At 51.3% G+C, this 25,568-nt stretch overlaps 6 protein-coding genes across 6 annotated transcripts; 5 read left to right on the top strand and 1 right to left on the bottom strand.

Annotated features, from left to right (window-relative positions):
• Positions 1–263: 263 nt before the first annotated feature.
• COCSADRAFT_183480 (uncharacterized protein) lies at positions 264–2,204 on the top strand (the record flags this gene model as incomplete). The annotated part of the gene is made up of 1 exon (XM_007704601.1): positions 264–2,204. The coding sequence occupies one exon, from the start codon at positions 264–266 to the stop codon at positions 2,202–2,204; it is 1,941 nt and encodes a 646-aa protein (XP_007702791.1).
• Positions 2,205–6,521: 4,317 nt separating this feature from the next.
• On the top strand, positions 6,522–11,952 carry COCSADRAFT_28790 (uncharacterized protein; the record flags this gene model as incomplete). Its single annotated transcript, XM_007704348.1, has 5 exons — positions 6,522–6,678; positions 6,742–7,065; positions 7,133–7,305; positions 7,376–11,317; positions 11,365–11,952. The coding sequence occupies 5 exons, from the start codon at positions 6,522–6,524 to the stop codon at positions 11,950–11,952; spliced, it is 5,184 nt and encodes a 1,727-aa protein (XP_007702538.1).
• A 96-nt stretch (positions 11,953–12,048) lies between these two features.
• On the top strand, positions 12,049–12,487 carry COCSADRAFT_231570 (uncharacterized protein). The gene has a single exon (XM_007704600.1). The coding sequence runs from the start codon at positions 12,145–12,147 to the stop codon at positions 12,400–12,402; it is 258 nt and encodes an 85-aa protein (XP_007702790.1). The 5' UTR covers positions 12,049–12,144; the 3' UTR covers positions 12,403–12,487.
• Positions 12,488–15,487: 3,000 nt separating this feature from the next.
• COCSADRAFT_231522 (uncharacterized protein) lies at positions 15,488–16,467 on the top strand. The gene has a single exon (XM_007704599.1). It carries the CDS (start codon positions 15,958–15,960, stop codon positions 16,456–16,458), a length of 501 nt encoding a protein of 166 aa, XP_007702789.1. The 5' UTR covers positions 15,488–15,957; the 3' UTR covers positions 16,459–16,467.
• A 1,771-nt stretch (positions 16,468–18,238) lies between these two features.
• Positions 18,239–18,442, bottom strand: COCSADRAFT_39176 (uncharacterized protein). The gene has a single exon (XM_007704397.1). It carries the CDS (start codon positions 18,425–18,427, stop codon positions 18,266–18,268), a length of 162 nt encoding a protein of 53 aa, XP_007702587.1. The 5' UTR covers positions 18,428–18,442; the 3' UTR covers positions 18,239–18,265.
• Positions 18,443–21,054: 2,612 nt separating this feature from the next.
• Positions 21,055–23,863, top strand: COCSADRAFT_231492 (uncharacterized protein). Its single transcript, XM_007704598.1, has 3 exons — positions 21,055–21,229; positions 21,288–21,513; positions 21,568–23,863. Exons 2-3 carry the CDS (start codon positions 21,361–21,363, stop codon positions 23,725–23,727), a joined length of 2,313 nt encoding a protein of 770 aa, XP_007702788.1. The 5' UTR covers positions 21,055–21,229; positions 21,288–21,360; the 3' UTR covers positions 23,728–23,863.
• The last annotated feature ends 1,705 nt before the right edge of the window (positions 23,864–25,568 follow it).

Genomic DNA, 25,568 nt, shown 5'->3' with positions numbered 1-25,568 from the left:
ATGTGTTTCTATCGGATGTACCCAATGAAACGGATACAATACAGAGCAGCAACTGGGAGGCATCCTTCCGGGCAAGCCAGTGGTTCACTCGAGGCTGGACACTCCAAGAACTGATCGCGCCAGCATCGGTGGAATTTTTCTCCTGCAGGGAACAGCGACTGGGGGATAAGAGTTCCTTAGAGCAAATAGTGCATGAAATTACTAAAATTCCGCTCGCAGCACTGCGGAATCATCCCTTGGACCAATTCTCTCCACGCGAGCGAATGCATTGGGCCGACAATCGCGTCACCACCGAACAGGAAGACATTGTGTACTGCCTTTTTGGACTTCTGGGTGTAACCATGCAGATCAACTATGGCGAAGGGAAGGAAAAAGCATGGAGAAGACTTCAAACGGAAGTAGAGGCAACTAGCAGCACACCTTCCATCATTCCATTTTCCCGCAACGAGCATTTTTTCGGACGAGAGTCTCAGCTTGCCGCTCTACAGGCAAATTTGTTTAGCAAAGACTATACTACTACTACTATGACTAGATTGGCTATAGTAGGACCTAGCGGAACAGGCAAATCACAGCTGGCGCTAGAACTTGCATACAGAGTAAGAGAGGAGATCATGACTTGGTCAGTGTTTTGGTTGAATGCAAGCAACGTGGACAGTCTCGAACGGTCGTATGAGAGCATTGCCCAAAGGCTCGATATTCCTGGATGGGACGATGAAAAGGCAGACGCAAAGCAGCTTGTAAAACTTCATCTCGAAAAAGAGGACACAGCACATTGCTTGCTGATTTTTGACAACCTAGAAGACATCACGCTACGAGCTAGTAGAACTTCGTCGGCAGAGGAAGTAGGTTTGACTGCCTACCTACCTCAATCCACGCGATGCTCTGTCGTGTTCACAACAACTGAAAGCAGTCTAGCTGAGCGAATGGCGTCGCATGCGCTTATAGAGCTGCAGGAGCTGACACCAGATGTCGCTAAGGAGATGTTGAAGAACTACTTGAATAGAGACAAAGAATTTGATTCAACTGAGGAGCAGCAAGCAAGGCTTTTGCTACAAGAGCTTTCACATCTTCCGCTAGCGATTGTCCAAGCAGCAGCTTATATCAATGTCACGGCTGTATCGCTTGAGGGTTACCAATCAAAATTGGAGACGCATAACGACTACGATGTCAAGCAAGATAGCGGACCATCAAGGGACAGACTACAGAGGTGGAGAGTAAATGATCCTGTGGCTACCACGCTATTCATCTCCCTCGACGAGATCCGCCGTAGTCATGCGCTTGCAGCAGACTATTTGTTACTTGCAGCCTGCGTAGCCTCCAAGGATATCCCGTTTGAATTCTTCAAAGACGAAAACATTCGAGAACGAGAAAATGCTGTACATGTACTCAGTAAATACGGCCTAGTCACTCGACGGCCCGAAGACTCTGCATTGGACTTGCACCGACTGGTTCATTTTGCATTGCAAGAGTGGCTTCAGCAGCGGAATCAGCTTCAGCAGCAGATCGAATATGCCATCACACAGCTACTTCGGGTCTTCCCAGACAGCAGTCATCAGAATAGGAGTAAGTGGAGACGACTGTTTCCGCATACTAAGTACGCTCTGTCGTACAGGTCTCCTGAAGCAGAAAATGGCGAACAGTCAGATCTGGCATGGAGATACGCAATGACGTTTTACAGTGACGGACAGTATAATAAAGCGGAAGAGCTTTTTACGCAAGTGATGGAGACGAGAAAGAGGATACTCGGGGGCGAGCATCCTTTTACGCTAGCTTGTATAGCGAACCTAGCAACAGCATACAGGGATCAACAACGGTGGAAGGAGGCTGAAGAGCTAGAGGCAAAAGTGTTAGAGATAACAAAGAAGGTACTCGGGGACGAGCATCCTGATATGCTGACTAGTATGGCGAACCTAGCAGCAATGTATAGTAATCAACAACGGTGGAAGGAGGCCGAAAATCTAGAGGTGCAAGCAGTAGAGACAGCAAAGAGGATACTTGGGGACGAGCATCCTCAAACACTGACTTGCACGAGTAATCTTGCCATGACCTTTTGGTTACAAGGACGCCACGAAGAGGCCATCCCTCTTGTACAGAGATGCTTCCAACTGCGTGAACGAGCCCTTGGTGCGCACCATCCGGATACAAAATTGGCATTGAATTGGTTAAACCAGCGCCGGGCAGAGAGCGCAGAGAAGCACGTTTAGTTTACTAGTATTGCCTTTGGTTCTAGTTTAACGAAAACAATAATCTAATACACTAGACTAGAATACTCATATAAACAATCCAAGCAGTATAGTGCTTACATGGATTCGCATAGATGTTTCTTTCTTTTCGAGAGCTCGGATAAGTTTATAGTTTGATAGATATTTTGTAGGGGTAAAGAAGAGAAAAAAAGGTTGTAACTTCTTGATGTATATTTTGTGGGATGCACTAAAAAAAAGAGCAATTTGAGTCTACTTGACTAAATATTGGGTTCGGCCCATCTGATCTGCGGTGGGTAAGTAGCGAGGTAGTAGAGAAGAGGACCTTGATTTCCCCCCTTTTTTTCCCTTCCTCATCATAGCTTCTAGAGATGGAGATGGAGATGGAAGATGGAGACATATGTCTGTGTGTATGTACGAGAAGAGCGCGAAAACAAAACAAAAAAACGTCATGTCAATACGTGGAAAATGGTCATATCTTCTCTTGCCCACACACATACACACATATACACGCAAGATAGGCAATACGACAATAGCATCCTTCACATATAGCCACAGACCATGCGAGAAGGATTTAAAGTTTTTGTTCTCCACCACGTAAGCGAATCACCAAAGTTTCGAGTCAGCATCAAAGTGTGAGTGATCATCAGGTCAAAACCAAGTTTTTTAACCATTATGCCCGCCACTGTCCATGGAATAATGTCCGAAGAAAAGAGAGGTTTGTTAACACTCGGAATCGAATCATACTGGTGATGGTTGAGTCATGGCAAACATTAGTGTTTCGGCTTGACTTTCCTTTCTATTCGTACGTACGCAAGAGCAACGGTTATGGCCCGGCCGTTTCTTGTTAATGTCCGGGGGGACCAGAAAGAATGGCGGGGGCCCACTTGCCCTCCTGATAGCAAGTCTCGTTTGGGCATGTGCTGTACGCGTCTTTTGGGCGTCTGAGCAGGTTGTCCAAAATTCCATACTTTTCTTTACAGTAAGTAGTACTTTACACACTTTCCTTGGCGATCCACGTGCGAAAAGTTTCTAAGCAACAGATTATGCGAGATACGATTACGTAGTTGTCATTTCCTCCCCCCCTGTTACAGTTCGAATGGCTAAAAAAAAGGGAAAGATTATGTAACTGAAAGACCGGGATGCCAGACAGAAAAAACCTGACACACAAAGGGAGAGTGTAGCAGGCACGAGTCGTGGCAGATATACCACTTCAAACCTTATTTAATGGATAAGGAAGCAAAACGGAGTTGCTGTTGTCATGCAAACCCATATAAAAAGGAAAGGGCGAAAAGGTGGGGCAGATTCACGGTAGTTGGACAAAAGACGTTGAGTGGACCGGGGCTGGCGATATCCTGCGTTGATACACGACATCACGTCAATGGTAAGCTTTTGCTATGATAGGCGAAGTGGGAGGCCTTGAACCAGGGGTTCGCAGAAATGCACGTCAAAAATGGGTCTTTGGAGGGGCATGCAGGTCCAAGTCATGACTTTACAGAAAGAGACATGGTTGACCGGGGTAAGCTACCTCTACCCCGCACCCAATGAAGTGAGGGCAACGAGGGCGAGTAGGTGTCTGTGCAGCGATTGAGGCCTGGATCTCTCTCTCTCTCGCATCTGTTAAATCGGAGGAGGGATGCGTATTCGTATGTGTGCAGCAGAACCGGGTAAATCGGAGTAGCTCAATCTCCAGATTTTGCAGGTTTCAAGACAGAGCGTTGTGGGCCGGGGGTTGCGCCATGCAGCTGCGTACTCAGCTAAGCACATGCCGTCAGTAAGGACCTTGAGAACTCATGGCCTCTCGTGGCCCGGACAGGCTTCAGACATGGAACGCGGGCAGGGTCCGTCCCGGGCTGGGCTTGCCGAGTCGAGGATAAAAAGATCGAAGCTTACTGCGTGTCTTGTGCCGTTGTGGCAATCAGCTTGTACGCGAGAGTTGAAACAAACGGATGCAGTGTTTCGGCCTAGCACTCGGTAGTATTCCTTCGCTTTTGATATGGAACCGTGGCACAGTGCGCGATGTGCAGGAAGCAGGTCGTGGAGTGGATGTTGGTCGACATGGCGCAAGCATGCAAGGACCTATATTAGGCTGGTGTTATTACACTAGGTATCCACACGTACATAATACGGTATGTACAGTGCAAACTTAGGCAGATATCAGGCCAGGAATAAAGCCAAGTCTGGTTAGATAGCAGTGTTGCAAACGGCCGTCTGTCCTAGAGCAGGCGGTTCGCTGAAACTAGCCTTTGTCTAGTGACAGGTCACATTTAATCCCCACTGGCATGGGATTTCCGTGCACCGTTGGAGATGATATATACTTGTGTATGTATGAAGATATGCTCGGGACGACGCGTCAGTAGGCCGAGTAGCTGCTTCGGGGTTCTACGCAAGGTGAGTTGATTGTATACACGAGGCTAAAGGCGTTGGGCTGCAAGAGTTTGATGGTTGCGGGATCAGGTACCCGTGCAAGGGCGGTAGTTGCCGAGGCGAAGTTTGTGGTTGCGATGGTTTTGTCGAGCCGTCGGGCGTCGTGCAGTGGAGCGGCCAGCACGTGGCTGGCAACGTTTAGAGCGCGGGCTTCCTACTGGGGCATAGTGAGGCTGCGGCTAGCCACACAGTCACATTATTGCGCCGACTGCACTTCCACTTCTGCAGTCGGACAAGCAGGCGGCGGAGATTTACATGGCGCAGAGTCGGCTTGAGTTTGGCGGGTTGAGCAGATGCAGCAGAGATTGTTCACACCATATGCCGGAGAGTAACGATAGGGGTTTAGTAGAAAGGGGGGATAGCAGCATGACTATCGACAGCACTGGCGCTGGCAGCAGACGCTAGGAACAGGAAAGGGCCAATGGATTTGGACGGCTTGTTGCATGAGGGAGGGAGTCGAGGGGCGGGCATGGTCAAGGACACCGGGGGGTTTTGATTTTGGGGGCGATGTAGTATGTCACTAGAGTAGATACTTACAGCCAACCCCCCCTTCTCCGTGGTACGTAGTGTTCGCACGGGGTTGGCGCAGCCTCGTCACGCAGCTTGGCTAAGCGACAGGAAACGGCTATGTCGGTTGCAATTTGGGTAGGATTGGCCGAACTGAAACACGCTACTCTTTGATGATTCTACGACTGTACGAGGCTGACAGCGCGCAGACGCGACTCGAGATGCAGGCCAACTTCGGCTTGTTCAGCAGGGCGAAGACGACTCTGACAAGATCTGCGCGCGCCGGTCCCGTGTGTGGCCAGGAGGCGAGTGCGATGGGCAATGTTTGCAACCGTGTCGGGAGCAGTCGGCCGATGCATGAAGAGCATCTGCCTGTGTTATATGCTCGAGCGCCTGGGCGACATGACAATCCGAATGTCAGCGTCGTGGGCTGAGCTGGGCTGGGCGCTGGTGCTATCGCTAGTGAGGCGTCGGTTGGAGGTGTATGGGTAGTGTACTCGAGCTAGTTCGCACGTGGGAGTGGTGAGAGTACTTGGATAGTCGGAGGAGCCAATGGCCAATGTCAGTGTTGAGCCGAGCTGGCGGCAGAGGATAGATGAGGCCGTGGTGCGCTGGGCATGTGCGTGGGCGTGGGTATGGGCTGGTGCGGCGTGGTGGATTACTAGTATGTAGCCAAGTAGTGTGTGTGTAGTATATCGATACCCTGCATAGGATCTGGCGATTGCAATGCAGCAATGCAGGCCGGCGGAGCAGATGGGCCTGGCGGGCTGCAGGAACAACGGCTGCTGGCTGCTGCTTGCTGCTTGTGGCAATGCCTATGGACCCGCCGCCGCGCGGGCAGCGGACAAGGCGCGTCCACATTCACGCCGAGCAGCAGGTCAGGGTCCTGGCCTCTTCTACTTCGGGGCGCCCTCTGCATGGTTCGGGGGTGGGTGCTGTCGAAGGCGCGCGCTCCCCCTGGAAATCATCTGGCGCTAGGGGGTCCTTTGTCGCTCTGATGACCCGCGCCGAACCCTACTTGCTTTGCTTTTCTGTCCTCTGGTCTTCACAAGCAGAATAATTCCTTCTTCACTATTTCCCCGCGGCCCTCACTCTGCTGCTGCTGCTGCTGCTGCTGCCGCCACTGCTGCTGCTGTTCTACTCCACAGCTGCATAGTCGCGGCCTGCGCTCCCCATCGCGCTCCACCTTGACCACCACCCCGTCTACCTCTCATCACCCCAAACCACTACGCGGATGCCGGCCAGGGCCACCACCGCGCCTGTTCTCCCCTCCTCGCTCCGTCCAGTTGCACTCACCCCACAAGTATAAAACAAAACCTCGCCGTCCCGCCATACCGTGCTGCACACCACTCCTTCACTTCTCACGGCGCTGCCGCGGCCGCTCGAATGGCCACTTCACCACCAGGCTCGCCCGCCAACGGTGTTACGCGGCCCATGAGCGCCATGTTGCGCTCCAATCGCAGTTCCAGTCGTATGAGTATCAGCAGCAAGCCCGGTGAGAGCAAGGCGTCGGACGAAGACAGCAGGACCGCCGTCAAAGTTGGTAGGTGCCGCCCTCCTCCACGGTCCGATATGCATGCTGCGTACTAACCACCCTCTAATGCAGCCGTCCGCGTGCGTCCTGCACTTCAGCATGGAGATCCTGGCTACGAACTCATTCCTCAACGATTTCGCAATGCCTTGTGTCACGTCACTTCACCCTCGAGTCTGACTGTAGACGCGGCTGGAGGCAAGAAGATCTTCATCTTTGACCGTGTCTTTGACCAGGACATTAACCAGGAGGGCGTCTTCGAATATGTCGCAGACAGCGTCCATTCTTTTGTCCAGGGCTACAATGTCTCTATTCTTGCCTACGGCCAGTCTGGCGCTGGAAAGTCGTACACAATGGGCACTACAGGCCCACGAGACCAAGCCGATCCCGAAGTTATGGGTATGTTTAACTTGCCAACGCACTCTTGACAATAAAAAAGACAAGGTGATACTGACTGCGCATCTAGGTATCATCCCCCGCGCAGCCGCATTGCTGTTCGATAAACTCGATGGGCCCAACAAAAGCGCCGGCTCCGGCATTCGCGCTCCAAGTCGCTTATCTGGAATTCAGAACTTCACTGCCAAGTCTTCAGCATCGCAGGCGAATAGAAACTGGCAGCTGAGGGCCACGTATGTAGAGGTAATGACACCCCAGCCGAAAAAAAAGAAAAAAAAGTAAAGCCAAAAAAAGCACGCACTGACGCAAGCAGATCTACAATGAGCAACTTCGCGACCTGCTACTACCCGAAAACGTAGCTCACGGCGAGCGACCTCAGGTAAACATCCGAGAGGACCGTGATGGTCGCATTCTCCTCACTGGGCTCACCCAAATACCCGTAAACTCGATCGATGATTTGCTCGGTGCTCTCAACTTCGGCTCCTCAATCCGGCAGACTGATGCGACTGCCGTTAATGCCAAATCGTCGCGCTCCCATGCCGTCTTTAGTCTGAATTTAGTACAGAAGAAATCTTCGCCAACAACAACAACATCAACCCGCGAGAAGCGCCGGTCTGTGCCCATCGAAATGATGTCTGGCTCTAGTGAGAGCTGGGTAACTGTGGATAGCAAGCTACATTTCGTCGATCTGGCGGGAAGCGAGCGGCTGAAAAATACAGGGGCGCAGGGCGAGCGCGCCAAGGAAGGTATTTCAATCAACGCAGGCCTTGCAAGCTTGGGAAAAGTTATTTCACAACTGTCGGCACGCTCCCACGGGGGCTATGTTTCGTACCGGGACTCCAGGCTTACGCGCCTTCTGCAAGACTCGCTTGGCGGTAACGCTATCACATACATGATCGCCTGCGTCAACCCAGCTGAATTCCACCTAAGCGAAACCCTGAACACAGTCCAATACGCGCAGCGCGCCCGTGCTATCCAAGTTAAACCCCAGATTCAGCAGGTCCATGACGACAGCGATAAACAAGCGGCTATCGACCGGTTGAGAGCCGAAGTTCAATTTCTTCGAGACCAGATACGACTATCTGAGCGCGCGGATAGAAAGAAGACCGGCCCCCAAGAGCGCGCTGATCGGCAAGACGAGCGTGAAGCCGAGCTTCAGAATCAGCTGCTGGATATTCAGGAAAACTACAACGCCCTAAGCGCGCGTCACGCTAAACTTATCTCCGAGATCACCAAAGCACGTGACAACAGCGAGACGGAAACGCCTATGCTCAAGGATGCTATTGGCGACTCCGCAGTAGAACGATTGAAGAGATCAAACTCTTTCGCCGAGGCCGTCGAATCCGTTGTCCTGGAATACGAAAAGACTATTCAGACACTGGAATCATCTCTCTCCAACACGCGATCTACCTTGTCAACCCACGAAAGCGATTTGCTGGAAAAGGAGACTCGCATCGCCATCCTCGAGAGCCAGAATCAGCATTTGCAGTCTCGTCTCCAAAAGGCAATGGAGCGTGACGCCAACAACGAAGAGTACGTCCAGTCGCTCGAACGCCAAATCGACTCCTCGGTCAATGGCATTGAGAAGAACGACACCGTAATATCTGAACTGCGCGAGAAGCTGCAAAAGGCTCGCGAGAACGAGACCAGCAGTGAAGAGTACATCTCTACACTGGAAGAGCGCCTCGCCGAAAACGAGCAAGAAACCGAGATGATGAGTCGTGAGATTGAGCGACTCAAGCATGTTGTCGAAAGACAACGTAGTGTTGCTAAATTAGACAACCTACTCTACGAACTCGACAGGACGGACTCAAAAGCCGAAGAAAATCACGTCAATGGTCACTCAAAGACACCTAGTGATCCCTTCATCGACAAGCACACCAACCTCGAGAGGCGAGTGACCACTGACAGCATGCACCAATTTGGTACTCCTATCGATGTCATTCCCGAGGAGGCTGGTAGCGAACGTCCCCAGACCGCCAGCACCGCTGCTCATCATCCTGATGCCGAGGAGCAAAAATCCGATTTTGCTGTCAAGGCCATCTCCAATGATGGAATCCGTGACGATACCGACGATGGACCATCGAGCCCTGCACAAGTCCGCTTCGTCCACGACAAGCTTGACACAGTTACACAAGAGTTGCTTGATCTCCGTGTAGAACACGAAGGGACACTCCAAGACTACGAGAAGCTTGCCAGCAAGTACCAGGAGGCTTTGCGCACTTTGGCAGCTCTTCAAGACTCTGTCGATGAGGCGCGTCACCACGTTACGTCATCTGCACCACCTTCCCGACCGACATCTTTTTTATCAAACGCGGGGGTGAATGGCCTCACAGCAGAGGATGGACAACCTTCGTCCTCGCGTACCTTGTCTGCGGAATTGTCCTTAGCGGAGTCTGGCAGTACCAGTATTCCAGACGAGGGGACGGAAGTTGGCCATGATGAGGCCACCCCGAGACGAGCTTCAGTCACCTCTCTGGGCCAAGAGCAACACATTCCCGAGATTGTCCTTGTTCAGGAATTGAAAGCCTTGAAGCTACTGCAAAGTGAGAAGGAAGAGCGCATCAATGAGCTCCAGCAGACTTACTCTGAGCTACAAGAACAACACCAAGACACGCTCGACTACGTCGAAGAGCTCAAATCAGAGATCACCAAGGCTCAGCTGAACCGGCCAGCTTCGCCATCAATGCACATGATCCGTCGAAAGTCGAGTCAAGCAGTCCTTGCAAACGACCGCGCCAACCGCGCTGTTTCCTCTCTTCGAAACCTTGTGCTGGACAGGTTGGACGAGGATGAAGACGCCATACAGAACTTTGAGCTCAATCTCAACACAATCATGTCCGAGATTCAAGTACGCTCAGACCGAGTTCAGGATCTGGAGTCTGAGGTTCAGTCCATACGCAAGGAGATGGAAGGTAAAATGACTTTGATCAGTGGTTTGACAAAGGAACGCTCTAGCTTGAAGGCTGGATCTCCTCTTGACATCTCTATTGTTGCTTCAATGCAGGATCAGATGAAGCAAAATGAGGACCATATCCGAGAGTTGAAGGACTCGCACGCTCAGCGGGAGCAGGAGCTCAAAGCTCAGATCGAGACACTCAAGTCTTCTGTCAAGCTTGGCGCGTCATCGGAGGACCTGCTCTCGCACCGACAGATGCCAGATACCCCTCGGACAACCAACGGTGATGTCGAGTCCGACGAAGATGCCACTCGCCACAATGAACTCATCAAGCTTAGCGATGAAGCTGCTCACTGGCACTCCAAGCACCTTGAGGCTATCGAAGCCACCAAGGCCTCGGAGAGGCAGCATATTGAGACTGTTCGTGAGCTGGAATCTGCCAAGCAACGGCTTGAAGTAAATCACGCTCTACGCTTGTCTGAGATCGAGCAGACAAGAGGTGCCGAAGCCGAAGCCGCTTTGCAACATGAGCGCGCCAAGCACGCTGAGATGATCGCCGCTTTGCAAGCCGAGGTGGACGAACACAAGTCTACAGCTTTGAACAACGCTGCTCGTCTTGCCGAGCTTGAGGAGTCACATACCAATATTGTCAGGCAATTCGAGGAAGACTCTCAAGCCCGTTCGCTCACCGAGAAAGAACTTGAGACCCATCGATCTCTCGTCACCAACCTGGAAAGACAGATTGAGGAGCACAAGGCAGCAATCGAGTACCATCAACAAGGCATGGACTCTATCCAGAAGAACCACGCTGCTGAGCTCGAGAAGCTCACATCAGAGCTTACGACTCACAAAGAGACAGCATCTTCTCTGGAGGCTGATCTCTCCAAGGCGAAGACCGAGATGGAGACGCTACTTCAAGGTGTTTCGGCTGCCTTGGGCGAAGAAACAGACATCAGCACCATCCAGTCGCATATCGAAGCGTTGGTCAAAGAGCGCAAGTCAATTGCCAATCGACTAGATGAGGCTGTCAAGGACCTTGAATCAGCAAGGAATGAACTTGCAGAGGCTACCAGCACCATCAACAAGCTCAAAGGCAACCTCAAAGAGTTTGAGCTTATCAACACCGAGACGCTGAAAGAGCTTGAGAAGGTCAGTGAGAAAGAGCTCAAGAGTGCTCGTCTTGTACAAGAACTGGAGGACCAGCTCAACCAGAACTGGGACCAGCATGAGGCTGCCAACAACCGACTATCCGCTCTGCAAACTGAGCGCTCTCGCGAGCTTCAAGATGCTATGACCCACAGCGAAGAACTCGAAAAGGAAGTACAGGAATCACGCATCAAGATTGCGCTCCTAGAAGTAAGCTCAACCACATTCCCACCCATAGACATATCTAACGTGACTAGTCCCAACTCGTTGATGCAAAGCGCAACTCTGCCCGTGTATCTGTGGATCCTCGCGAGGACCTTCAACGATCCAACTCAAACAACTCTACCGCGCGCAAGAACGCTGCACACACTTCCTTGCCCTCACCCCCGCCAGCTATTCCTCTTCCCCCTCTTCCTCCTGGCAGTCCGCCACCCCAAACCAATGCACCTTCTCCTCCTACCTCGCGTCACCAAAGCAAGGACATTGCTCATGCTCAGTTGGTCGAGGACCAGGAGGCTCGTATTCGCACCATTGAGAAGCATCTCTTTGCTGAGAAGCAGCTTACAGCTACCTTGGAGGACGCCTTGACTGACCTCGAGGCCTCCAGCACGAAGACCAAGGCTGATCTGGATCAATTCAGGAAGAAGTGCGCCACTCTAGAAGAAGAGCTCAATGTCATGCGCAAGGAGCGCAGCGCAGCACGTCACTCCCTCCAAGCTGTCGAGGAGGAGCGCAACGCCCGTCTACGTGTTGAAGCTGAGCGTGCTCACCTGGAAGCACGCATGGCAGCTCTCAACGACGCCCAAAAGAAGGGCAGGAAGAAGGGTACACTCAACTGCTTCTAAGCTCCTTCACCCACCCATCCCACACCTTTATCCTTCATGTACCTGCTTCTTTGCCACCTACTTCTATCGGCGCACACTGGGAGGGATCATTACAAAACATGCGCTACATACCCACTGTTACACTTGTTCGACAAAGGTTGCTTCAATATTGTCGACGGTTCTTTTTTTCCTTTACCTTTTTGATACGTCTTTATGCTTTCAACGATTTGTAATGCTCGCATCTCTGGCACATACATCGTTGGACGAGTGGTGTCGTTTTGGACATTTACATCTTCCTGCATTGTACCCCTACCTCTTTTCTCTCCCTATGCATACCCCATACCCTCATACCCTCTCCCCCTTACACCTTCTACTTCCTCTACTTTCATAATGTATATTCTGAGGCAGTTGAACGGCTCGAACAAGGCCATCTACATAGCCTGGGGGGAGTGTGTTTTTCTGCAACATTGACGAGCGAGCTTAGATACATGACATAAAATGCAAAGCCCTTTCATACTGTTCTTTAAAGCGAGTGATGCTGCGGGATCAATTACTCCCACATGTATCTTGTTCAGAATTGCATATATGTGTGTGATAGGAATGTTACTGTGTAGCATCTAGTGACTAGACGTGGGTCTTTTATGCGCAAAGTATTTTTTGACAAGTGAATGACTACGGAATGCAGTTAGCCCTTGGAATTTATGTTGCTGGAGAGTCAAGAAAGTAGGAGGAACGAATACGTAGCGCATATGTCGGTTGGAGAAGGGCAGATGCATCTTTATCGCTTTTTGCATAGAGTTTCCCTTGCACCAGGGAAGCTATCTTATCCTATACTCAGCTTGGATATAGCAGGGCACGCAAAGAAATAGGCATATACTATCGACAGCAAGACAATCCAAGGCTCTTGCATTCAGTACATGTGATACACTCCTATGTCTGGGTTTTTCTTCACCGCGAAGCTTCTATGCCTTTAACCTGACGTATGCTACGCGAGTAGCTTATGCAGGATCTATTTGTGTGTCTGGCATAGCAAGAGATTCCTTCCCTGCTTGTCGATATGACGAGTCAACAGCATACCGACATGGAATCAAACTACTGTCATGCAGTCTACAACCACCATAGTATACACCCTTGTATACCAACAGTTATTATAAGGCCTAGTTTTCACATTCGATCAATGCACCGCTTCCATGTTCAGGCGAGAACCTGATGAAACAATGCACGCGTATAAGTGCAGTCTTGCTGGGCTCTAGATCAAATGATTGAATTTGATCAACGAAAGTACTTGAAAATGTTACGATATGGATACTTGGGACTCCCGATTTTCAAGATTCTACATAGTAATTAGGGCTGTGCAGTTGTAGTGATTAAAGCATCAAGTTTCGGAAGAAGAACACTATAGTCCTACCAGTAATATCGATGGTCGATGTAGAGTTTAGAACTTGGAATCAAATCAAGATTACAATAAAATAAGCAGAACATTTTGTGCTCAGCACTCTGAGCTTATCCCAATAGTTTCGTTTTGATTTGCATGAGCGAGTAAAGAGCGGTTGCGTGACTGCTGCATTACATAAGCGGCGCTACGGAGGCTCGGCGCCGAGCTCGAAGCTAAAATTTCTAGAGCTCAAAACCGTTCTCTACATCATTCTCATCATCAACCACACAATGCGTCTGCTTTGCGCGCTTCTCTATCGTCTTTGATCAGTACTAATGCATCAATCGCACATGCAAACATAACAGGTAAGCCATCACCAGCTCTCGCGACTCCTGCAGAAGATTATCACATACGAACAATCCAAATCCTACAGCATCGTGAAGGACTATACAAACTCTAGAATTACAATGATGCATACAGTTACATGCGCTTTCTTACAGCTTTCTGTTTGCGCAAATCGCTAACAAAGCTTCAGTGTAATGACACCTAGGATTGACAGTTATCCATAGAGATACAGTTTCTTTTTCTTCTTAAAGGTAAGGCATCTCCAACTACCCCTACCCACCATCCGCAGAGTGATGAAAACACGACACGGAAAGGCATTCCTCGACCTGAATATACAATGTCGACACACTTGCTTTTAGTTTCAGCCTTGTCTGACACTGCTCAAACCTATCGCATTTCGCATACTTCTTCTTGCAATCAAGGTGCTAACTGTGCTTGAATAGGTACATACTCCCTGCGCTCAAACCCTGTGCATTCCGCGAACACCCTCAGCTTCCTGATGAAACCCTTTTGATGCGTCGGGCGGACATAACGTATACCTCGACTGGGCATCCATCAAAAGCAGGCGTACAAACCTGTGGGTGTTTGGAAGAGGCATTACTTGTTGATACAAGCATCACTGATTGCCCTCGTTTCTCACACACATGACGACATATTCTTGTGGAATATTTTTTAACAGACCCCATAGGTACGGCTTTTTACTTTTTCTCAAAAGACAGTCCATCATTGTAATGATGATTCTTGATATTCACACTGTGTGAGTGGCGGCGTTGTAACGAGCGTCCGTCATACTGATCACTACAACCAAATCTGATTTAATGAGGTATGTTTAAGGCCGTAAATCATTGCTATGTAACTGTCAACTAATTTGCTCTAGGCTGAAATTCGATGGACTTGTTCTATTCATGTTTTATGGATATCGTTGTCTCTTCATGGACACACGCTAACGTGTTCATATTAGCCTTAGCTTTGCGCGTTTGATATACAATTGCTTTCTACGACTTCGGTAAGTGTCATTGTTTGCTTATTCTCCCCCCTCCCCTTCGCATGATGAAAAACATGATTCGCTGTATTCTTTCTTAATCACATTGAAGATACAATCACCTTGGAGACCTGAACCCGCACTATATACCATTCATTGCGTTGAATATACTTTTGGTTTGACGATTGGCTAACCATATGCAGTTACTCGAATGCGGGTTAGTTGTTCTAGAGCAGATCTGCGATGTCGATAGAGTATATAGTCTCAATACACTTTGCCTTATTCATGATGCTTAATTAGGTTCATGTTAGAGTGAATTTTGCGATGGCGATGCAGCGATGTCGTGATGGAAGCATGAATCGCTTCTACTCGCCTTGGAGATAGCCCGACGTGACCGCTCTTTTCACCGTATCCCGCAAGTAGTAAGTCTCAACAAAGGTTGACGAGGCCGCGAGCCGCTCAGCCGCGAGCCAGCGTTCCCTGTCAGCATGTACATGTACGTTAGTGGCAGTTTGACAGCACCGTGGGACTTGCATGGATAGGCAGGGTAAGGCAGAGTAAGTACAGTAAGAGTAAGTAAGTAGAGACCGGCGTACAAGACGAGAAGACTATTTTAGAGTCTGTGCCCACCAGGCTGTTGGCTCGGTGTGGGGGTGGTGTGTGTAGTGTAGTGTAATATGTGTGTGTGGCTTGCATTGCGTGCATGAAAAGGCGGTCAGCAGCATGTCTTGACCACTACTGTTGAACAATGAGTAGTTCACTCCGGTACCTGCGCATTGACTAAGGTAGGGGGGCAAGGCAGTAAGTACGGGCAAGACAGGCCAGAACCCAGAACCTGAACCAGACCCAAAAAAAAAATGTCGGTCAATCTGATAAAGTGATAGTCGGTCAAATACGGAATTTACGAGAATGCGGCGAGAGACAAAAGTAAGCTGGTTTTTTGTTTCTCCCTTGTCTCTCTCGCTCACTCTTGAAGGTCTCTCTGGGTTTTTTTTTGCTTTTCTGCGGCCCTCTTTCTCAATGTGGCTGGGCAGAGGGTAAACGATGTTGCTTCATTGATTCTTGTTGTTGTTGTTTCTTTTCTTCTTTCGGGGAAGTGCCCTTTTCTCATTTATCTCCCGTGCTTCCGCTCTTTAGCGTGTCTCTCTTTACCTCACTTCTTCTATATGTGTGTGTATGTATCTCTGTCTGTCTTGAGGGGAAAGAGAAAAAGAGACGAGAGACAATCGGTTTAAAGTTGGGGTAGCGAAGGAGGGAGGGGAGAAAGAAGAAAGCGGTGTTAATATCTAGATGTTATAAATCTGATACGTTAAGACATTGATTGATGCTTGTGGTGTGGACAGGGAAGGAGGGAGAGGATGAAAGGGTCCAACTGTCCCGTTTGCTCCTATTCCGCTGCTCAAAGTGTGGTTATGGTGGCGGACGGCTGGAAGGACGGCTGAGGATATGGCTGGCGACTGGTGGTGCGCGGGTGAGATGGGACATGTGTGTGCGCACATGCGGGGATTTTGCATCGTGCGTACTGGCACTGGTTATCGATATCCGCGCATTCTTCTTTTGTTCTTCTTTTTCTTTTTTTTCTCCCGATCACATCTCCCGTCCTCGCTCAATTATCGTCGACGATTTCTTTTTTTTTCAGCCAGCCAATAGGTGGTCGATGCATCGCTTGTTCTTTCCACATTTGTTTTATTTTCACCGGCTGGCTGGATTTCTCAATGTCTCGGTCCAGCTCGGGCTCGGATTTGGATTGACGAATGAATCAATTGGAGCTGCCATTTCACACACTGCGAACAAGATATCAACAACATCAATCACATCAAAATAAACAAGTGAGAAACTAGCTTTAGCAAAGAAATATTGGTTTTGGATGACGTGGTTTGCGTGATGCAGTTGCATGTGGGGTATATGTGTGTGAATGTGTTTTTGCATGCATCTCGCATGAGAAGACGCACATGCATATTGCTGTCAAGCCACGACGTCCGTTTTTGGCGGTGTACATCGAATAAGAGGATTCACTTTGTTGAGACAAGTGAGGCGTGATGGGCAAATGCATGAGTAGGATGATTGGCCTTGTAGAGTTTGGCTACGAAATAATTTTTTTTTACAGCCGGCTTCTGTTCAGCTGAGAGTCTGTGTAGCGAGAATCCATTGATATGTTTCTCAGCTCTGGTAGCATAACCTAGAATGGTGAAGATAGCGCAGCTAGATGGACATGCAGCAACCGCCTGGGATCCTTGACCAGACGGACCTTTCCATCGGGATAAGCCAGCGGTGATCGAGAATCAAGATGCTCACGTAACCGTGTATCTGGCGGAACAATCCGAATCGCTCCAACGCGAGCAGCCAATAGCTATCGTTCGGGAGTATTATGGCCATATGCTTCGGGCCGGATTCTACATGTGCGAATAGACGTTAAGCTGACGTTGGACTAGGTCTGCCGAGAAAGGATTCCGGAGAACAAGTGGACTGGGAAAAGATGTGTACTCTATGCGTGGAGAGACCGTGATCTGACCTTGGAGACAATGAACCACCGACGAAATGGAGATAAGCGGAATATCAAATCTGATGGCGTGTTTCAATCAAATGCGATGTTTATGCCTCGGGTAGCTGAGAGGCTGGGGAACATGAACGCCAAGAAAGAGAGGATGAGATTGCACGATCTCACATTAGAAATCATTCGCACCTACGTCGTTTTGCAGACAGATGCGCCACATAGTGAGAGGTGACGATTGATGGTTTCATCAGTGTGGAACAAACGGGTGGCTCGAGACTGATCTGTCCGTGCTTATCAGATTTGTTTTTCAAGCCGAACATCACAATGTAGTATTTGCTTGTTCTGCTACCATTTGTGTTTTTGCTTTCGGAACAGCCGCGTCGCGAACAAAGCAAAAAGTGACTGCAGCCGCACAATGACGTTTTTTCTCCTGGGATGCTTTCGCATTGACAAGCTCGGTGTCGCAAAAGGGCAGAGCAATAAAGAGTTTGTTCAACTTCACTGTGGGTGCGTAGCCGCAACCAGGTTTGTCAAGAAACACGAGAGATTTTCTGGGACCGAGAGTACCGCATGCGACCGAGGTGTGTCGCGTGGTGGGCTCCCCTCGTATGTTTGTGCAATGTTTGCGTAGGTAGCCCGCCCACCCCTCGGCTGCTGTCACAAGTGATGGTGCGCGAAAACCGTGATCAAAGTTATGCATACATGTGGGAAAAGTTAAGCGCGCAACAGAAGTTGCTTTTCAACAGATGGAATCCGGTGCATACCCTATCCGGTACGGACCATGGTTTGAAAGGCCCCTGCCGTGGTCACACCTAGTGGGAGATGTTTAGGCTGTGGTGATGGCGGAACCATTGGTTGGATGCCACTCTAGCTTTGAAATTGGCCGAACGCACGCTCGGGACCGAAAGTTAGGAAGGGACATGGTCAAACAGCGTTGGTTGCCCCGGGAGCAGCCATCGATGATCGGTGCAATAATAGCCGGGAAAGTACGGTGGTGGGTGAAGCATGCTAGTCAGCGAAAAACTCGTACGCGTGTGGTAAGGTGAAAGCTAGGTTTTTTTTTAACAAGCCGACGGCGCAGCTTCGTGCCCGACAAAGGAGTTACAGGCTTCGGAGATTCTGTGGATAAGAGGCAGGATTAGGGGTGGGCCGCCAATCTATTTGGATGGGCTGTAACACGAGGATAGCACGGGAGAAGTGTTCTGGAAGAATGGGGGGTCCCGGAGCAAATCCTGCTGGCGGTTGACGGCAACAGGTCGCCCAGCAAGGCGAGGACTTGGTTGCAAGACGCTTGGGACATTTTCAGTGGGTTGACAGTCAGGGTCTGTAGAATGACAGGGCGCACAGGGCCATGCAGAGGGGAACTGCGACATTTGGAGTACGAACGCGCTTGCCACCCCCAGGGCAGAGGGCACACACACACACACACACACACACACACACACACACAGAGAGAGAAAGAGAGAAAACAAGTGTCGGCCCAATTTGGGTCAGCGTGGGCAAAAACTCTGTCGAGGACAAGAATGGGTCTATTGATCGAGGGCAAGCAAGTGCGCCGCGAAGGTTGGCGGAAAAAAATAGAGTTTGGGTCTGGAGCACGCTGCCGTTTGGTCGATCAGAGCGAGGGAAGTTTGACGACGCGTCGGGCAGACCAAGGCAACCCCGCGCGGTGCCCTGCATGTGTCGAGGGCGGCATGGCTTGGAGTTGTGGCGTTGGGATGATGGCATGACTGACATTCAGGATCCCCCCTGAGGTGCCAGTGTCGCAGCGGGCACGAATTGGTGCGCCGCGAGAGGCAGGTGGGCAGCGAGGCAGAGGGAGATGTGGTCATATTCGCATGCCATGACGATGGGGAGCGCACATCATCAGCGCATCAAGGACGGTCCTTTTACTCGCCTATTCCTTGACTCGGACAGGGGATGAGTTCGACGGCGACAGAGACGGTGGCTGTTCCGGTGTGCCGCGGGAAGGCTAAAGGCACGCCTCGACAACCAAACCACGTTGACGGATGCGCACGACGGCATGGCTAGGCCGGTTGGGGCGAATCGAGTAAGGCTGCATGAGAGCCGGCCAGGAACCTACCACGACAAATCAGGAACCAGGCGCCGGCGGAGCGACAAGGCAAGGGATGCGAAACGTGGGCCGCAGTGAAATGACAGCCTGATGCTGGCCTGGTGCCTGTGACGTTCCTGGCGCGCCCTTGGGATGCTGGGTGCTGGGATACGGGCGGGCCTGGGCGCACGCGACGGGGCTACGCACACCAAGTGTGTATACTTTGTGCAACCGCGGGCGGATGGATGCATGTACATAGACAGTGACTTGGTGGATGGAAGCGTGCGGCGTGGTTGCAAGGCGAGTTGCAGCGGGGTGGTGGCGGGCATGGAGGGTGGCATGTGGTGGGAGAAGCAACGGTGCTTATGCTGGTGGGCGAGGGATTGCGGTGAGGCCAGGGCTGTGCATTGTTGTGCTGTCCTGTGCTGTCCTGTCCTTGTGCTGTGCTGGGCAGGGCAGGGCAGGGCAGGGCAGGGCAGGGCAGGGCATGGCAGAGCATTGAGGCGGGGGGTCGCTGTTGTGCGGTGAATTATAGATATGTAAGTGTGTATTGGGTGCGCACTAGATACTGACTATCTTATGTCAGTATGCATGTACGTTCACATGTAGAGTAAGTAGGCAGAGGGCGTGGATGGCTGGGGACGAGGGCCTGCACATTGACACGCATCAGCCCCCATGCACCCATGCACCCATTCACAGACACAGAGTAATGCACCGCACCGCACCGCACTGCACTTGCCGCACGTGACTGGGCACCACTCGTCGGGAAAAGAACGCGCAGGGGCCCAATGAAAGGGGGAAAATAAACAGTATTTCGCGGCCACTTTCACCTGCCCCATGTCGTCTTGCCCCGCTAGCCCGCTTCGGCGCGCCCAACGCTCCTTTCTGCTAAGCTTGGAACAGCCCTCGCGCCGTCCTTCACCACTCGCCCCGATCCCGTCGAACAGTCAGCCACCCACCACCCCTCCCTCCCACCCACACCCCCCCCAGTGCCCTCATCTCGCGCCATTCACCCTCGCATCCGTCTCCCCCCCCCAAAACAGACGCCACACTGCCCAGCTAAACTAACTCTCGCCCCTTCACTCAAAAACCAACAGCTCTGCGCCGTCATGCCTCCTGCTCCCGCCCTGACTGACCGCCATACTTCTGCTATCCCCCGCCTGGTCTCGCCGTGCATCTGCTTCGCGCGTTAGCTAAGCCCGCCCCATCGCGTCTCTCCGCCAGCTGCCGCCTCTGCTGCCAACGCACACAGCAGAGACCGCCCTCACCACAGCAACAGACCGGCTCCTGGCCCAGTAGACCGCACTTGCCCCGTCTGGGCGGCGCGATCTTCATTATTACGACTCATTGCCCTCTCGGAGCGTCGCTTCCACTCTAATCTCTTGGGTCTAGCCTCGCGACTCGTGCTAACGCCCATTTGCCGCACCCCTTGCTGTCTCTCATTATACACGCCCGTCCATCAATCACATCCACGTGTGAGTAGCCTGGCGCGTCTTTGTGTGCGTCTTGCCCATTGCTGCGTCACGTCTCGCTCCCGTTAGACCGTCGTGTCTTCGAACCACGCCCCCCTCCACTCCCGCCAAATCACCTGCGCCTGGCCAACCTCGCCCTCTTTCACTTGACATTCCATAATCCACATCCCTACTCCCCCGAACGCACAGGCGCGCTCCAATCTCCCAGCCCGATCATTAAGCCAGTCGAGCTATGATCACAGAGTCATTCCGCTTTCATCTTCACTAGAACTTCCTGAGCTACGGAATACTACCCGTCTACCGTGGTCCCGGGCACGTCTCCACACGTCCTCCCAACCGTCGTCTCTCATTTTCTCGACATTCCCGCACCTGCATCAACCTGGACCCTTACAACACCCTCCTATCGCATCTCACCCTTCGATACGCATTGAACTCCCCCTCCCCCTCCAGCTTGTCGACACATCATCCCTCTCCCTCTACTGGACCTTTCGTCACTGCTACCAACTCGATTCCTCGAATGACATGAACTAAACCCGTCCCGCCATCAAACACCACCGTCCAAGGACTTGTTCTACAGGCCAGTCTCACTCTACCCGTGACATGGTCTCACCTTCTCCTTTCTAACAACCCCACAGTCCTTTTTTCCATCAGGAGCATCTGCTACCAACAGATCTTCCAACACACAATCCGCTGCATAATCACATCAACATGCATCCAGAGTCACAAGTCCAGCCTCACGGCTGGGCATCCCTCGAGGAGAGGTATGAAGTGATGAAGGAGATTGGCGACGGCAGCTTCGGTAGTGTCGCACTTGCCCGCGTCCGAACTGCTGGCTCTCACATTGCCCGCCGCGGCACACTAGTGAGTACACGATGACAACAATGACATCGACCCACAGACTGACGCGCTTTTCAGGTGGCTATCAAGACCATGAAGAAGACATTTGATTCATTCTCAAGCTGCCTAGAGCTACGAGAAGTCATCTTCCTGCGATCACTACCACCACACCCTCACCTGGTACCAGCCCTGGACATCTTCCTGGATCCTTACACCCGTAGGCTCCACATTGCCATGGAGTTCATGGATGGCAATCTGTATCAGCTCATGAAGGCCCGCGAGCACAAGCCCATGGATGCACACAGCGTGAAAAGCATCCTCTTTCAGATCATGTCCGGACTGGAACACATCCACGACCGCGAGTTCTTCCACCGTGACATCAAGCCAGAGAACATCCTCGTCTCCACATCTCAACAAAACGACACATCGCACCCCTTCCGCCGATACTCCGCCATGATGACACCACCATCGACACCGCCAGTATACACGATTAAGATTGCCGACTTTGGACTCGCCAGGGAAACTCACTCCAAGCTTCCTTACACTACTTATGTTTCGACCCGGTGGTACCGCGCTCCCGAGGTCTTGCTGCGGGCCGGGCACTACTCAGCACCAGTCGATATTTGGGCTGTCGGCGCTATGGCTGTTGAGATTGCTACATTGAAGCCGCTATTCCCTGGTGGAAACGAGGTCGATCAGGTTTGGAGAGTGTGTGAGATCATGGGCAGTCCTGGAAGCTGGGTCAACAAGAACGGTCAGCGAGTTGGCGGTGGTGAGTGGAAAGACGGAGTCAAGTTAGCACAGAAGCTGGGCTTCTCTTTTCCCAAGATGGCACCGCACTCGATCGACACTATCCTCCCCTCCCCACAATGGCCAGCTAGTTTGGCACACTTTGTCACATGGTGTCTCCTATGGGATCCCCGAGCCAGGCCTACGTCCCGACAAGCTCTTGAGCATGAATACTTTCAGGATGCCGTTGACCCCCTACGGCTCAAGTCTTCATCGTCCCGACTGTTGGGCCGCAAGGGCTCTGAGCTCTCTGGAAAAGACTCACCTGAGGCCTCTCCTAAGCTCACATCAAAGACGTCCTCGTGGCTCCGCCGATCGTTGGTTGCTCGCGAGAGTGCCCCAGCAGTGCCTCAGCACGGCACTGTGAAGCCCCTATCACCTGCACAAGCCAGTTCTGGTGATGCGAGTGGGTCGACTAAGCAACGTCCCAATGCCACTAAGCGAGCTACGTGGACAAACGGGGCTTCCAACAATGGCGCGCCTATCCCCATTCTGCCTTCGATTAAGCCAATCTCACCGCTTTCTGCCGAGGTGACTGCACAAGCCAATGTTCGTGCCAACAACGAAGAGCTGGCTGCAAAGAAGATTGGTCGCCAGCTGTCTGTTGCTTCACACGGCAACCACTACGCAGACATGCACCGCCAAGAGGCCGAGCGGGCACTGAATGGTCACTCTGAAGTTGCTTCTCCTGTCAGTGCACACAAGGAAGGTTTCTTCTCACATCTCAGGAAGCGCGCTCGACGCTTGTCAGGTCGGTACCAAACCCCGATGTCGCCGAACTCGGATGACATTGAGGCCAACGCCGGATGCGCACCCTGGGCCACTGCCAGCAGCAGCGCTAGGCAGTCTTTGATCATGGAGCAGTCGTCACCAGCTCCAGCCCCGTCAGCCTCGACCTCGGACTTTTCTGAACTAGACAAGGCGTTGCAGCATGTAAGAGACAGCGTAGAAGCCCATTCCCAACAGTCTGGTTCAATAAAGAGCTCGCGCGCTGCATCGAATCCCATGCTTAAGCGCCACCACTCGGTCCCACATGGACCTGAGCCACGAAACGGAGAGACCAGTGGCGGTGCTCCTGTCTCGAGCAGGACACGTCGTGCCGTTCAAAACAAATCTAACCCATCCAATCGGTACGAGACACCAAATGAAGAAGAGGAGCTCCTCAGCGAGGTCCTCGCATCAACCCACAAGGCTGCGAAAAAGCTGGACAACGAAAAATCTGGCCCTGCTGCATCTTACCTGACACCCTCACCGTCGTCAAACCGAAACAGCGTCGGTTTTGGGCAGTCGGCATACGCTACCCCCAGCAAGCCCATGGACATCTCCAAGACTCGCCCCAACGACAACGACTCCGTGTCCAAGTGGCCAACACCACCATCCGATGGCGATCTGGATTGGGCTTCGAGTGTCGCGGCTAGCCTCATGGCTGCCCAAACTCGACACCGATGATATCCAACCGTACGGGACCCGTACTTCCTTTCGCCTTGCCTTCGCTGCATGTTCCTTCATCCGTATAATTGTAATTTGGGTCACCGTACCCGCTCCTTGTCGCTTCCTATACGACCCTACGACCTTGAGCTCTCCCGTCTGGAACGGTGCACGATTACAGAAAGATAGACACAGACGCGATGCGCTACAAAGCCCTCAAAAGCAAGCGCATCTTCTGGGACGGTGTTATCGGCGTCATAACACATCATCATCGTCCTTCGCGCCCCCACCATCATTTGACCTTTTCGCAACAGGAATAGTTGCCCTTTTCACTCTCACTTCCACATTCGTTCTGTAACAACACAACACATTTCCTTTTATCAATCATCTTCTCGGGCGGCATCTTACTTTCAACATCTGGTGGGCAGTACCCAAATATCGTGTTATTTTGGAGGAAAGTATCGAGATTTCGCACATTTGGCGGATATAGCACACGCCAGTGACTCCCCATGCAACATGGTTTGTCGGGTTGAGCCCTGGCTTTTCAGTTTCGGAATCTGTTTTTTTTTTCGGCGCACGCCCGCGCCATGTTCAAGTAAGCAACGGCGCAGTGCGTCCTCTTTCATTATACCTTACTAGACCGAGTGTTTTTTTCCTTAACTGTGCTTCATTTCGTTGGCGGATACCCCAATTTGTGTATTTGGCGAGTACCTCACGTCACACATTACCTTCTTACTATATATCCTTGTTTGGTTAAATGGGGAGAGGGGAGGGGAAAAGAAGGAATCTGGACTTCTTGGAATAACTTTGGTCATACACTGGTTGGTTGGTGGGTAGTGGTGGGTGGGTCGGTGTTTGTTGTAAAGAATAACTTTGAGCGATCAACTGCCTTCTTCCCTCTACATTTTCTCTCTCCCAGTCTCTCTCTCTCTTTGCGTCCTATCTCACAAAAATGCAACACACTGTCTTGTTGCTTGAGTTTTTATCTCCTAGCGTCTCTTTGTTTTCTTGCGTCCTTTTTTTTCCTCCCACTTCCTCGCCCGATAGTGGCGACTCAAAACCTTGTAATATTGTAATACGGACGGACATAGTATATTTTGTATTATAGCCCGGGATGGCTTTTAGTCCAGTTCACATACAGCAAATAAACAAACTAAGAAATATTTGTATGTACCATGCTATTCGGCCTTTTCTCCTAGTACCTTGGCCTCTTTGCCTCCCCTTGGCTCTATTTGGGGGGAGGGGAGGGAGTTTGACACCACCAGCTGCCCTTTGTTGTTCCGTCTTCTCTTTTAGACGAGTGGATTTCTCTCTATTCACAAGCTGCCTTTCACTAGAACCATCTCGTCCTGTTCTACTTCTCATTCATCTCATATGTATCCTCATCCTCGACTCAAATCTAGTTTAGCACATCTTATCCGCATCTATCTACCTATCTAGTTTTAGCACTTTCTTTACCCTTGCCTTACTTGTCTATATACATACATACATACATTACCAAGCACTATCCTTCGGACCGCCCAGCTCAGCCCAACCCTTCTTTTCCTTCCCATGCTCCCCATGCTCACCATACCCTGCCCTGTCGGTCACGCCATCCTGAACCCAAATCCCAGCCCAAACTTCCCTCGAGCCACCACCACCACCACCCTGGTCCAAATGCTGACATCTCGTGCGTTCTGGACCGAAAACAAAGACGTTACCATATCAGTCGACCAACCTTTGGGCGTGGTCCTTTGTGTGAGGATCCCCGTTCACATCATTACTATCTGTGCTTTTCCTCTCGGCAGCTAGCTAGCTTTGCTACGTGGACAAAACAGAGAGAGAGAGAGAGAGACATAGGGCGAGTACACATGTTACGTAGA

This window comes from Bipolaris sorokiniana (assembly GCF_000338995.1).
Source record: "Bipolaris sorokiniana ND90Pr unplaced genomic scaffold COCSAscaffold_12, whole genome shotgun sequence".
Classification (NCBI taxonomy): Eukaryota; Fungi; Ascomycota; class Dothideomycetes; order Pleosporales; family Pleosporaceae; genus Bipolaris; species Bipolaris sorokiniana.
Note: the sequence above shows the minus strand (reverse complement) of the source record. Positions and strands in the feature narration are given on the sequence as shown.

Bases quoted from the DNA above. Each gene is read 5' to 3' on its own strand.
- COCSADRAFT_231492 (XM_007704598.1), top strand. From the start codon at position 21,361: ATGCATCCAGAGTCACAAGTCCAGCCTCACGGCTGGGCATCCCTCGAG. The intron at 21,514-21,567 runs GTGAGTACACGA...CGCGCTTTTCAG, and splicing joins TTGCCCGCCGCGGCACACTA to GTGGCTATCAAGACCATGAA.
- COCSADRAFT_231570 (XM_007704600.1), top strand. From the start codon at position 12,145: ATGCTTTCAACGATTTGTAATGCTCGCATCTCTGGCACATACATCGTT.
- COCSADRAFT_231522 (XM_007704599.1), top strand. From the start codon at position 15,958: ATGCTTGTGGTGTGGACAGGGAAGGAGGGAGAGGATGAAAGGGTCCAA.
- COCSADRAFT_39176 (XM_007704397.1), bottom strand. From the start codon at position 18,427: ATGTCCCAAGCGTCTTGCAACCAAGTCCTCGCCTTGCTGGGCGACCTG.